Source organism: Corythoichthys intestinalis, chromosome 3, assembly GCF_030265065.1.
Source record: "Corythoichthys intestinalis isolate RoL2023-P3 chromosome 3, ASM3026506v1, whole genome shotgun sequence".
In the NCBI taxonomy this organism is placed as follows: domain Eukaryota; kingdom Metazoa; phylum Chordata; class Actinopteri; order Syngnathiformes; family Syngnathidae; genus Corythoichthys; species Corythoichthys intestinalis.
In genome coordinates, this window is record NC_080397.1 from 26302476 (window position 1) to 26314946 (window position 12471).

A 12471-nucleotide genomic window follows, 5' to 3' on the forward strand; every position below is an offset into this window, starting at 1 on the left:
ATTAATACTATTTTGATGAACTTTTGTATTCAATTCTTTGGGATAAAAAAAATACATAAATGAAGTCAAAATATACTTTAAAATACATTTTAAACATTGTAATAACATTAACGACATTAAATGCTGAAATACATCAGAAATATCCTGCTCCTCCATACTCACGAAAGCCTTTGTTACAAAACGTTGGATTTTCCAGCTGGCATTGTTCAGCTCTCATTTTCAAAATGCTGACATGCTACAACAAACGATTAAGCCTAAAAAAAAATAAAATAAATAAATAATAAAAAAAAAAAAAACATGAAAACCACTAACTGAAAATGGAGCAGTTCCAGTTTAAATTTCATAGATTTTATAAATGTTTTATTTTAAAACAAGAGTTTTCATCCCTTCTGAGATTCTTCAGATAACTTTAAAAAGTTGGCAGCCAATTTAAATGCACTGTTATCAATGACACTCACTTTTTTTTTTTTAAAAAAAAGCTTTATTTACTATCAGAACAAAGCAAAACAATGTAACAAACAGTGTTCCTTTAGAAAATCTTTAAAATGTAGAAAATGTCTTTTTCTTGTTCAAGGCAAAGAGTCTTAAATGTGTTGCTAGTGTTGTCTCCTACATTCCGTGACGGGAGGCGTGGCACTGCAGCTCTGCTCCACTTTGGAAGTTTCGGCCACACAAGTCACAAGAAAGGACTTTGTCATCACCTGAAAAAAAAAATCACTAATAATTATAAACGTATTTTCCGCCATTGACGGCGATAGACGTCCAATCATTTTCCCTTTGAGTTTATTGTGCAGTTTGTTAGTTTTGTGTTTGTTTGTTTTTTTGCCTTTTGGTAGTTTTCCACATTTCTTGGATTTTTTTTTTGTCTTTCTGAATGGGAGGGATCACTTTCCTTTTGTATTTCTTCTAACTTTTTCTACGGTTTGGCCAATTATCCACACATTTAAACAAGGGTCCTTAAAACGTCCGTCCAAAGTGAAGATGTGCGAATGGCATACCGCAAGCAACACGTCACTTCCGCTCATTAATATTCATGGCATTAGCTACCGTTGCTAAGCTGGGACAAAGCTAGGACAAGCCACCATTTGTCCCTAATAGGAAATGAATGGAAATCATGTACGAAGGAGATGTTTACAGCGCTAAACCTACCAATTCGCTCCGAAAATGATGTGCCTGGTGCCAAATTGACTGGCATAGATGTGGAAGAACATAAAAATGTTCAGTTAAAGAGATGGCTTTAGTGTCGAAGGCTGAAAAAGACGAAAAAAAAAACGAGCCGACCTAAGCATAGGTTTAGCTTTTTTTTTATCGACACGACTGACAATGACATTCTCCGGTTTCAACAAGCTATCCTTTACGATCAACCCTGTCTTTCTTATATATCCTCTGGTTGTCCTACGTCTCTTACCGTTCTTGGGGGTAATTTAGTTAGCTTTGTGTAGCGGTCGCAAATGCTACTCAGTGACAGCCAACGAACACTTTTAATTTTTTCATTGATAACACATCTTAATCCTATAATTTATTAACACTTCCCCCTTACTAAAGTTGTTTTTTAAATATATATATATAACAGAAACGGTAACAGTGGCAGTCAGATACCATTGTAATTTTTTTTCAGGTCATTCATTGTCAGACAAGCAGTAAGGCACAACGTTACGCTAAAAAAAGATAAAAATGGCTCACCTCTTTGGCCTCTGAAAGACCATGCCGACCCAACATAATGTTTACTGCATATGAAACGTGAATGGATTCGCCGAGCTGGTGTTAAAGTCCGCGCAAGTTGATTCGGTTTTCACATTTTGTCCTCCTGAGTTTTTGGTTTCCGGGAACGTATGAAGAAAACATCCTTCATGGTCGTAATGTCTAGAGTCGTTTCTTCAAGTTCTAAAAAAGCAATGCGGGATCGCCATGTTCGTTTTTGAAAGATTACCGGCGAAAAGTAGCACTTTTTACGTTGGGTCTATGCGAGGGCGGGTCTATAATGTCCCACTTTGGCTTTACTTCCGCTTTACGATGCGACGTCACGGTCTAAAATAGCCTGCGTGCGGTACGCCATTCTAGGTTTGTGGCGCCATTGTGTGGACACTGATAACAGAAGATTTAACTGTGGAAACGTCACTTTGTACTTCACACATGAGACCAATGTTCACATTTGGAGCAAATTAGACAGGTGCTTTTTTGCTTCTATTTATTTACAAACTCTGGCAGTACTTCATATTGAAGAACACATGTGAAGGATAGGGGTATTATGGACAGTTATTTTTCACGCATTGTTATGATTGTACTTAAAAATGAAGGAGTGCTCATGGCTGTGGAAGCTTTTTTTCCTACAAACGTGCTGGTGTGGATGTAATTACTTTTTACTGACAAATTAGGGCAGGATCCTCAGTTTAAAAAAAAAAACTGCTAGTTGTAGACGTGGCCTCATTTCAATTCACAGAGGGATGATTGGATGTCTATCGTTAAACGCAGCCAATTGATTAGCCACTTGATCGTGGCAGCCCTAATGTAAACTCCACCTTCGTACCTTTAAGCCGAGACTTCGTGCCCATTTCCTCCATCTTAATCAATTTTTCCCTCCGTTTGCCATCCTCTTCGAACCCTTCACTAAGCTTCCTTTTGTATTTCTTCTCAGCTACTTTTCCGGAGATTTCCGAGAAGACCACACCGCTCTCTTCATCCCGATAGACGAGGGGCTCGCCGTTTGGCTTTTCTTCGCAATTTCTCGGCATGAGCTGTAAATCCGTTTGGGACTTCTCGACGTCCGTTTCACTCTCATGGGTGAATGAGTCTTCCTTGTTTTCTGGTTTGGAAATGTGTTCCTCCTCATCCACGTCATCTTCCGGTGTCTGGATGAGCTGCATCTGCTCAAGTTGTTCCAGGCACACCTGCCCCACAAGCTCGTAGTTCCTCATCACCTGCACCAGAGGAAAAAAATAGATAGTTAAGCTCTCGGGTCCAAACGTAGAATTGATCAGAATAGAGCCGCATCCCAGCAAAATACAGTATCGTCATAGTAGTATCAGTTGACTGGCTGCTCAACACGAGCCTTTGGAGCATTTTATGTGTGCGTTGGGATTGGTGAACATTTATCACAGACATGTCATCGAACGTGACCAACTTAAGATTCCTCCTGCATGTTGTCCACATTTTCCGTTTGACTCCTGTGTTGGTCAGGCTTTTTTTGTTGTTTTGCATCGCTTCAAACTGTAAAGGCTGAATGGTTGAGAGGTCATCGCTACAACCCGTCACACCGTTTTTGCATCAACACACTGCACACTTGTTTGTATGTGCTTTTTTATTCTTTGTCTTGTTTGTTCTTTGTTATGACTGTTATCTTAAAATTTTAAATTGGCATAAGAGTTAAAGCAGTATAGCTTAATGTGTGTGTGTATGTGTGTGGGCGGTGTATATTTCAGAAAATGCTGATACTCAGTCCACCGTTGGAAGTGCACTGTTCAAGCCCCTCTTGCTTCAAGTCATGTGTGTTAGAATGACATTTTAGCACAGTGGCCATAACAATATTTACAATGTTGTATATTGTTCAAGTCATACAAGCCGTTTTAAATGTTTATACTTGAATGCTTATTGGTTACAAGAGATTTTCTTATTTTAATATACTTAATGTCTGGACTGAATTTACACTTGTTAAATGTGTTAGATTTAAAGCTGGCAAATAAATTAAAAAATGGTTCATTTCTTTTTCATGCATTTATTAAGATTTTCAAATTGTATAGCAGTCCAATTGGGCGAAATAATTGTCATTTATCGTTATTGAGGTAAATCTGCTCAATTTACTTCAATTTTAAGTACTTAAGGCCATATTGCCCAGCCCTACTGGGACGTCAACTGTCCTCCAATTCTGGAATGAGCCGTACGTCAGAAACAGTGAATGAGTCAACTCCAAGATTTGTTTTCTTTTTGCAGAAAAAAAAAAGTGTGGCGTCCCATTAAAAAGAAGAAAAGCGTCAAGGTCTTCCCTCACCTGATGCATGGAGCACAAGTGGGCCTCCAGTTGGTCCAGCCGAGTGCAGTCGAAGTAGCAGAGGCGACATCGGTAGGGATTGAGGCGCGCGTGCTTGGCGGCGTGAGAGCGCAGGTTGTCGGCGCTGGCGCTTGTGTACGTGCACACGTGGCAGCGGAAGACCAGGCCTTGCAGGTAGCGGGACAACTTGGGCCGCCGCACTTCTACAGGAACCACGCGCTCCTCTGCCCAGCCATTTTGCCATTGAGAGGACAAAATAATTATTTATTTCTAATTATTTTTTCTTATGGTGCATAAGTCTAACTAGTTTGTTAGGTTCCAGTTCATTCTACAGACGTTATCACATGACAAGCTCGTAGCAAACACGGAGTGCTAAAAGACGAGCTAACTTCGGCCTTGATACAGCATCACTTATATATTCTTTTGTTTCATACACATGAGAATTGTGTAGCACATTGTGGTCATTGTTTATAATAGTAGTCAAACATAATTACATTATTGCAGTGCTGTCCAATCATTTTTTGTAATATGAAGCAGAAAAAGCTTCTAAAAACTTTTCGTAAAATGAGTTTTTCCATTTAATGAGGCTTTCGTATATCGAGGTACCACTGCATCATATTTATCGGTGTAGTTCTGACACTCCTGGTCTTCCATAAGTTCTAGGCGCCAAGAGGAAAATTAAATATTGCAATGGCAACAACGTACCCCGATGCAGCATGACGTGGTCGATCATGTTGTTTTTATTTTTGGTCTGGTAGAGGCAGAAGGGGCAGCAGCTCAGGCCGTCTTTTGAAGGCGCTTCTTTCTGCACCGTGGAATGATCCATGTCAATGTGCACCTTCATGGCTTTCCTAGGGGAAAAGGCCGCTTTTAGACAATAGCAAGAGGTGGGTAGTAACGAGTTACATTTATCCTGTTATTTTTAGTTAACTTTTGGAGAGACAGTTACTTCTTAAAGTAGTTTTACAACATCATACTTTCTACTTTACTTGAATAGATTTATGAAGAAATGCTACTCTTACACTGCTACTAGAGTCGATATTTTTCCTCATTATTCTACATATGACACTTTTTTGCCCATAGTGGCACTACCAGTTTCATCAATGACACGTCGCAACAATAATCACACGACTCCAATCAGACATAACAAGTCACTTGACCACACACAAGTTTTGAGTCAGAAGTCTCATCTTCAACCCCCGCCTGTTCAATCACGTGGCATCTTTAAAGCGCAGTAAAAAATAATTTCACATTATACAATTTCACTGCTGAGAGCAGAGTTTATATTTGGCACTGAACACAGAAAACCAGAGATACGATCATTTCAAAACTAAAAAAATCTTATCACTTAGTTTCAGTAGTAGACGTCCAATCTGTTTGAAGTGGGAGGGTAGCAGCGAATGGACTGTCGTTTATTTGCTGCCCACCCTCCGACCTCAAATGGCTTGGACGTCTAATCTCGTCAATGGCAGCCAATTAGTTAAAAAATAAAAAAGGCAAAAATATCCTTCTTTACTATCAAGAGTACTGCAAAATGAATTCATCTGGTACCATTCACAAGTCATTTCTGGTGACCTGCGGTCATGCAAAAACACCAATAAGTGAGCTTCGATACTTTTGCAATCAAATATAAAAATTTCAGCTTTCATATGTCGATACTTTTGACCACCCATTCTCTAAATAGCAGCACTAATAGCATACCATCCATGAACCATCAATTCAGATTGATTTCTTTGCAGTAGAGGTAATGAACCAACTCCTGCTCAACCTCACAGATACCACTGATTTAGAGTGAATCATTTGAACTGGTAACACTTGCCACGTTTACATGGAGCCAAATATTCCAATTACAATCGGAATATTTGTTCAAACCGAATAAATGTGTTCCATATAAACACCTCATTCGGAATGAACAGGCCCAAACCGAATGGAATTTCATTCCAATTCACAGGGGTGGAATATTCCTTTTCCCAAACCGATTAGAAGTAAAATTATATCATGTAAACAGGGAAGCGGAATGGTGTCTGGTTGCGTTCTTTCTGCGCATGCTCCGTACTGACGTGGTGACGTCACTTGGTGACGTAAGTAACGTCACTTGCAACATGGCTTCCAAGCACACGCACAGCGCACCCACACAACTTTTTAAATGAACAGCGTGTCATTCTGAAGTTTTGTTTCCACTCGAAAAGTTAAAACAGCAGCTGATCTGACGATCGATCTCCATGTTTTGCAACGTGACGCTTTGTTTTGATTAATCTGCGCATGTCAGACGGCAGTTGTCAAACGTCCTTTCGGAATAAAGGCAGACACATGTAATCGGATCGGATCGGAATAGATGAAGTGACATGTAAACAGCTGATGTGAAATTTCCATTCGGAATGATTTGAATCGGTATGAATAAAAGTCAGCATGTAAACGTGGCTACTGACTTTAATCCGGTGAAGAAATGACAATCTTTGCACGTCAACATCTTCCTGCTGTGCCGATTGAGGTAGTGTCGACGCATGGTGGGAAGATCCTGAGAAAGGAATGAGCAGCTCTCGCATTGGAACGGTCCACCGCTATGGTCTTGCTTGCTGGCCGGTGAAGCGCTAGCGCCGTTCTGAGCCATCTGGCTCAGGTGGTTTAGCTGCCGGCGGACTTCCGGGGGCTCCAGATACCAGTCTGTGCGAGATAGAATGGGACAAGTACATAAGTGGGACCGTTAGAAAGATTAATTGGATACAGCATCATGCTTCCTTGTTGAAAGGGCAAACGTTCATTCATTTTTCTTAGCAGTTCAGAGCGTTGTGGTGACGTCGCCACGTTGGGTGCCGTCAGTCTCTCTACATACTCGTGCTCCAGGCCCATGAACCAACAACACTGTAGTTTAACCAGCATTGTCCAACAAGCCTTTAACAATTACGTTATCGATGTTAACTTTGCATGTAATGCAAAGACTATCAGCTGTAATAATCTTCCCCCTCCCCTCCAATAGCGTTTCTACAGTGCACCGCCCTGCGAAAACATATTGACCCACTGACACTATTCCTCCACCAAAACTACCGGAATTTTCATGCAAAGCGGGTTCTCTTAAGTTTGACAACTCAAAAATCACCGCTTGCCCAAAAACACAGGATTTTGGGTTAAAAAAAAAAAAAAAAGGTGAAATTTCAAAACGCTACTGGTCCTACAATTTTTGTCCAAATCACACCATTAATCCATCCAACCATCATCTTCCGCTTGCTCCAGGGTCAGGTAGCGGGGGCAGCAGCTTTAACAGAGAAGCCCAGACTTCCCTCTACCCAGCCACTTCAACCAGCTCCTCCGGCAGGATCCCAAGGCATTCCCAGGCCAGCCGAGAGACATAGCCTCTCCAGCGCGTGGGTCGTCCCCGGGGCCTCCCGCTGGTGGGAAATGCACAGAACACCTCTCCGGGGAGGCGTCCAGAAGGCATCCGAACCAGATGCCTGAGCCACCTCAGCTGGCTCCTCTCAACGCGGAGGAGTAGCGGCTCGACGCCGATGCAAAGCAAATTTATTTATATAGCACAATTCAACACAAAGCAATTCAAAGTGCTTTACATCACATGAAGATCATAAAAATCACATTAAATCAATACAATGTAAAAACAAAGACAATCGAAACAGGAAATAAAATTATACATAAAAATCGCATTTAATCACGAATAGTAAGCCTGAACGATATATCGTTTAAACATTGCCATCGCGATGTGCGCGTGCGCGATAGTCCCATCGCAAGCACGTGCGATAGTTTTTCTTTTTTTTGATCCACATACGCCTCACTTTCTGGTCTGCGCACAGCCTCCTACCCTCCCTCTCCCAGCCTTTTGATCCTCTCAGTCACTGCAGCACAACGATGGCTTTGATCTGGCCAAAGAAGCAGACTTCACACGGGCATCTGTCAATCATCGTTTAACTTGTTAAACAGTTGCAAGGAAGCCGCGCTGGAATGAATGTGTGTACTGTGGGGACGTTGGAGACATTTAAATGCCAGAAGTGATCATGAGGAGTGTGAAATTTCTACATGTCACTTCAACGGTCACAGCTAAAGTAGATAAACAGAAGCATTTAATAAAGCCAAGCATTTATCTGCTACAGTACTTTATTCTTGTTCAAAAATGATTTGGTTGGACAGTTATGTTTAAAATTTATCATAATTATGACATTTGAAGTGCTTAAAAACCATTTATTTATATACATTTTTTAAATCACTTTGGGGGGAAAAGTGAGAAAAAAACATGTCTTATATGTATCTCTTTCCAATGCTAAATCTGAATAAATACATTGGGCACAAAAAAACACACACACACAAAAAAAAAAATAATAAAAAATAAAAAATGGGGGGCTGCGCTACTTCGCGGTTTTTCACTTATCGCGGCGGGTTCTGGTCCCCATTAACCACGAAATACAAGGGATGACTGTACACTGTGGTGATGGTGAGTCATCTAAAGTCTTTCCAAACAGCTATTTAAGTCATCTTGTGAAAATTTCTCGAAAAAAAAAATATATACATTTTTTTTAATATCGCAATATAATATCGCAATATATCGAAAACCCCCAAAAAATCCCAGCAATAGTTTTTTCCAATATCGTTCAGGCCTAACGAATAGAATTAAAAAAAAAAAAATACTACTACTAATAATTGACATCAGCAATGGAGATAAAGCTCAAGAGGAATAGAAAGCAAATAGAGTGAAATGTGTAGACAGTTATGAATATGCAGTGCTAAACAAAAGCGTTTGAGCCCTGATTTAAAGGAGCTAACAGTTTGAGCATACTTCAGATCTTCAGGTAACATGTTCCAGAGGTGAGGAGCATAATAACTAAATGCTGCCTCACCCTGCTTGGTTCTTGTTCTTGGAGACATACAGGAGACCGGTTCCAGACCACCTTAGGGGTCTAGATGTTTCATAGGAATCTAACAAATCAAGCATGTATTTTGGTCCAAGGCCATTAAGTGTTTTGTAGACGAGCAGTAGTATTTTATAGTCTATCCTTTGACTCACTGGAAGCCAGTGTAACGATTTCAAAACCGGTGTAATGTGGTCCAGCTTCCTTGTATTTGTGAGGACTCTGGCTGCAGCATTCTGTACTAGCTGCAGCTTCATGACTGATTTTTTATCAAGACCCGTAAATATACCGTTGCAATAGTCCAGTCTGCTGAAAATTAATGCATGTATAAGTTTTTCCATGTCTTGTTGAGTCAGAAGCCCCTTAATTCTGGCTATATTTTTAGGGGGGTAATAAGCAGATTTAGTGGTGGACTTTAGATAGCTATCAAATTTTAGGTCTGAGTCAATAATCACGCCAAGGTTTCTGACTTGATTTGTAGCTGTAAGTGAAATTCTGCTAAGGTGCCTGCTTATTTTTTACCATTCCTTTTTTGGCCCAAAAATGATAACTTCTGTCTTCTCCACAATTAACTGGAGAAAATTCTGGCAAATCCATTCATTGATTTGATGAATGCATTTACTCAGGGAGACTAAGGGACTATAATCATTTGGGGACACAGAAATGTACAGTTGTGTGTCATCTGCATAGGTGTAATTGGAGATGTCATACTGTTCCATAATCTGAGCTAAGGGAAGCATATGGATGATGAGATGCCATACTGTTCCATAATCTGAGCTAAGGGAAGCATATAGATGATAACAGTGGTCTAAGAATTGACCCTTGAGGGACTCCACACGTGAATTTGGGTCGTTCTGAGTGATGGTTTCCGATTGACACAAAGAAATCCCTATCATGTAAATAAGATGTGAACCACTGAAGAACAGTGTCAGTAAGCCCTACCCACTGTTTCAATCTGCTGAGTAGTATGCTGTAATCAACCGTGTCGAATGCGGCGCTGAGATCCAATAGTAGCAGAACAGATTATTTGCCTGCACTGGTATTCCGACGAATATCATTTAGGTCTTTGATAAGCACAGTCTCGGTGCTGTGTTGTGGCTAAAATCCAGACTGAAATGAGTTTAAAAGATTGTTTTCAGAGTTCCTTCCGGATGACTGAGCTTCTCACCCTATCTCTAAGGGCGAGCCCGGACACCTTGCGGAGGAAACTCGTGGTGGAGGGGTTTGCATGTCCCAATGATCCTAGGAGCTATGTTGTCTGGGCCCTTAAGCCCCTGTCAGGGTCAGCCATGGCAAACAGGTCCAAGGTGAGGGACCAGACAAAGCATGGCTCAAAATGACCCCTTACGACAAATAAAATTGACTCATGTTTCCCTTGCCCGGACGCGGGTTACCGGGGTCCCCCTCTGGAGCCAGGAGTGGAGGTGGGGCTCGAAGCCGAGCGTCTGGTGGCCAGGCCTGTCCCCATGGGGCCCGGCTGGGGACAGCCCGAAAAGGCAACGTGGGTTCCCCTTCCCATGGGTTCACCACCCGTGGGATGGGCCAAAGGGGTCGGGTGCGTAGGGAGTTGGGTGGCAGCCAAAGGCGGGGGCCTTGGCAGTCCGACCCCCAGCTGCAGAAGCTAACTCTTGGGACACATCATTTATACATAAAAAAAATTCAAGACGCTAGGAGGCACAAACGCTCTCTTCAGTTTGTGCGAAAAATGTATGTTTTGGCCAAAATTTGCAAAAAACATACCCATCCATTTCTAATGGCCAATATTTTCCAATAGCCCTATTTGCCATTCATTTCAATGGCACAAAAACCTCCATTCATTCCTATTGATTTCCAACCCAAGTGATCAGATATAAAAATTAAGTGAGCCCGAAAAGCCCCCAAAACAACAGGAAGTGACCCAATATGAACATGATGTACCTGAAATGCCTCAAAATCAACAAGAAATACGAGATTCCTCAAAATAAACATGAAGTGACCCAAAATGAACATGAAGTACCTGAAATCCCTCAAAATCGACAGTGACCCGATATCTACAGGAAGTACGAAATGCCTCAAAATCAACAGGAAGTGACCAAATATACCAACCTTCACAGCAAAACTACCATCGCAATTTCTCTAGAAATTTCATTTTCTAGTTACTATTTAGCATTATTCAGGTTTTTTTCCAGGAACATGTTGACTTGAGGCTAACCATGAGTGGTAACAAGACTTTAAAAAATACAACAACAACAACAACAAAAAAACAAGAGATATCTATAGTGATGAAGCTGCGATGTTGGCACAGTGCTTGCAGAGTTGGTTAGGCAATATAGGGATTTTATCACTGGAGAAGGCAACAGCCGTTGTTTGGTAAGAACAATTCAAGGCTAGCCATGAGTGCTTTCAGAGATTTCAGAAGAACGGATGATACACAGCGCGTAAAGACGAAGCTGCAATTGTAGCTGGGGTTGGCGCTGACAGTCATTAGCCCCAATTTCAAGTGGACTCAGTCTCCACTCTGGACTCTTATTTTATTCTTCTTGATAATTTTAACGTTCGTGGTTTCAGACTGGCTGTAAACAAGTTTGGCTACATACAGCATGAATGAGGAGAATATTGATTACGTTAATATGGTTAGTAAAGAGATTTTTCATCAATCAAAATTTCCTGTGAAACATCTGTAAATATTCCACTCTAAAACACGGGCAGAAATAGTTCATCTTGTGTGTATTTGTTCTTCATTTTGATGAAATTTGGATGGTGCTCTATAGTGCTGAATTTCCATTAAGTAGGTTAGGTAGAAGGATGGGTAAGTGTGATTTCATGACTTGCCTTTGGTACGGCCTTCATTGGTTTCTGCCACACTGACGATGGGGACCTGAAGTTGAGCGTCTGTGTCTGCACTGGGTGTCACTTCGGTCTCCTCCTTTTTGTCACAGGTTTCAATGACGATATCTGGCAAAAAACACACACTTAAAAAAAATGGCTTGGCTGTGACACACTTACGAGGTCGGCAAGTACAGTAGGACCTCGAGATAAGAAATCTTCGGCACACGAAAAAATATTTTATGAAAAGGTTTAAGGTTTCGTGGCTTTTTTCGCTTCATAGTACGAAAAATTATTCATCATACGAAAGCAAATACGTAATGTAATAGATCGTTCCCGCCCGCAGCAATGCAATAATTTAACTACTTTGTGCTACACAATGCTCACATACAGAAAACAAAAGAACAACAGTGAAAAAAAGTTACAAGCCATGCTTTAATCAAGGCAAAAACAGCAAGATGAAATAGAGGCTGCCAAAGGTAACTAGTCTTTTAGCACTCAGTGTTTGCCATATATATAATCGTCGTGTTTTAAGCATGAATAAATTCTCTCACAGTTTGCTATGAGCTAGAGTAGTTATGTGATAACGTTTGGAGACGCTGTAGCCTAACAAACAAGCACCAGCAGGGGGCGACAAAGCATTACAAATAAAGACGGGCAATCAAAAGGGCATGACAGTAAATTTAATGTGGTGTCTTTAGAAGAGCTTGGAACAAATTAGGCGATTTACATGTAAAGCATGATTCATTAAGCAAAAAAAAAAAATATTAAAGCCACTCTAAAATGAATTCATTTCTTCAGATACCACCGTACTACTGAACCCTACTA

At 40.9% G+C, this 12471-nt stretch overlaps 1 protein-coding gene across 6 annotated transcripts in view; it reads right to left on the reverse strand.

The window, feature by feature from the left end:
- Positions 1–456: 456 nt before the first annotated feature.
- Positions 457–12471, reverse strand: part of LOC130913818 (zinc finger protein 462-like) — a 30234-nt gene continuing 18219 nt past the window's right edge. For 4 of the 6 annotated variants that reach the window (XM_057832702.1, XM_057832703.1, XM_057832700.1 and 1 more), the window contains exons 5-10: positions 11650–11772; positions 6415–6649; positions 4691–4836; positions 3986–4209; positions 2528–2918; positions 459–701 (exon numbers count right to left, since the gene is read on the reverse strand). In XM_057832702.1, the coding sequence (XP_057688685.1) occupies positions 610–701; positions 2528–2918; positions 3986–4209; positions 4691–4836; positions 6415–6649; positions 11650–11772 (1211 nt within the window). In that variant the 3' untranslated portion in view covers positions 459–609. Of the gene's footprint in view, positions 702–2527; positions 2919–3985; positions 4210–4690; positions 4837–6414; positions 6650–11649; positions 11773–12471 lie in introns of all 6 variants that reach the window. The other 2 variants (XM_057832699.1, XM_057832697.1) reach the window with 2 other exon arrangements.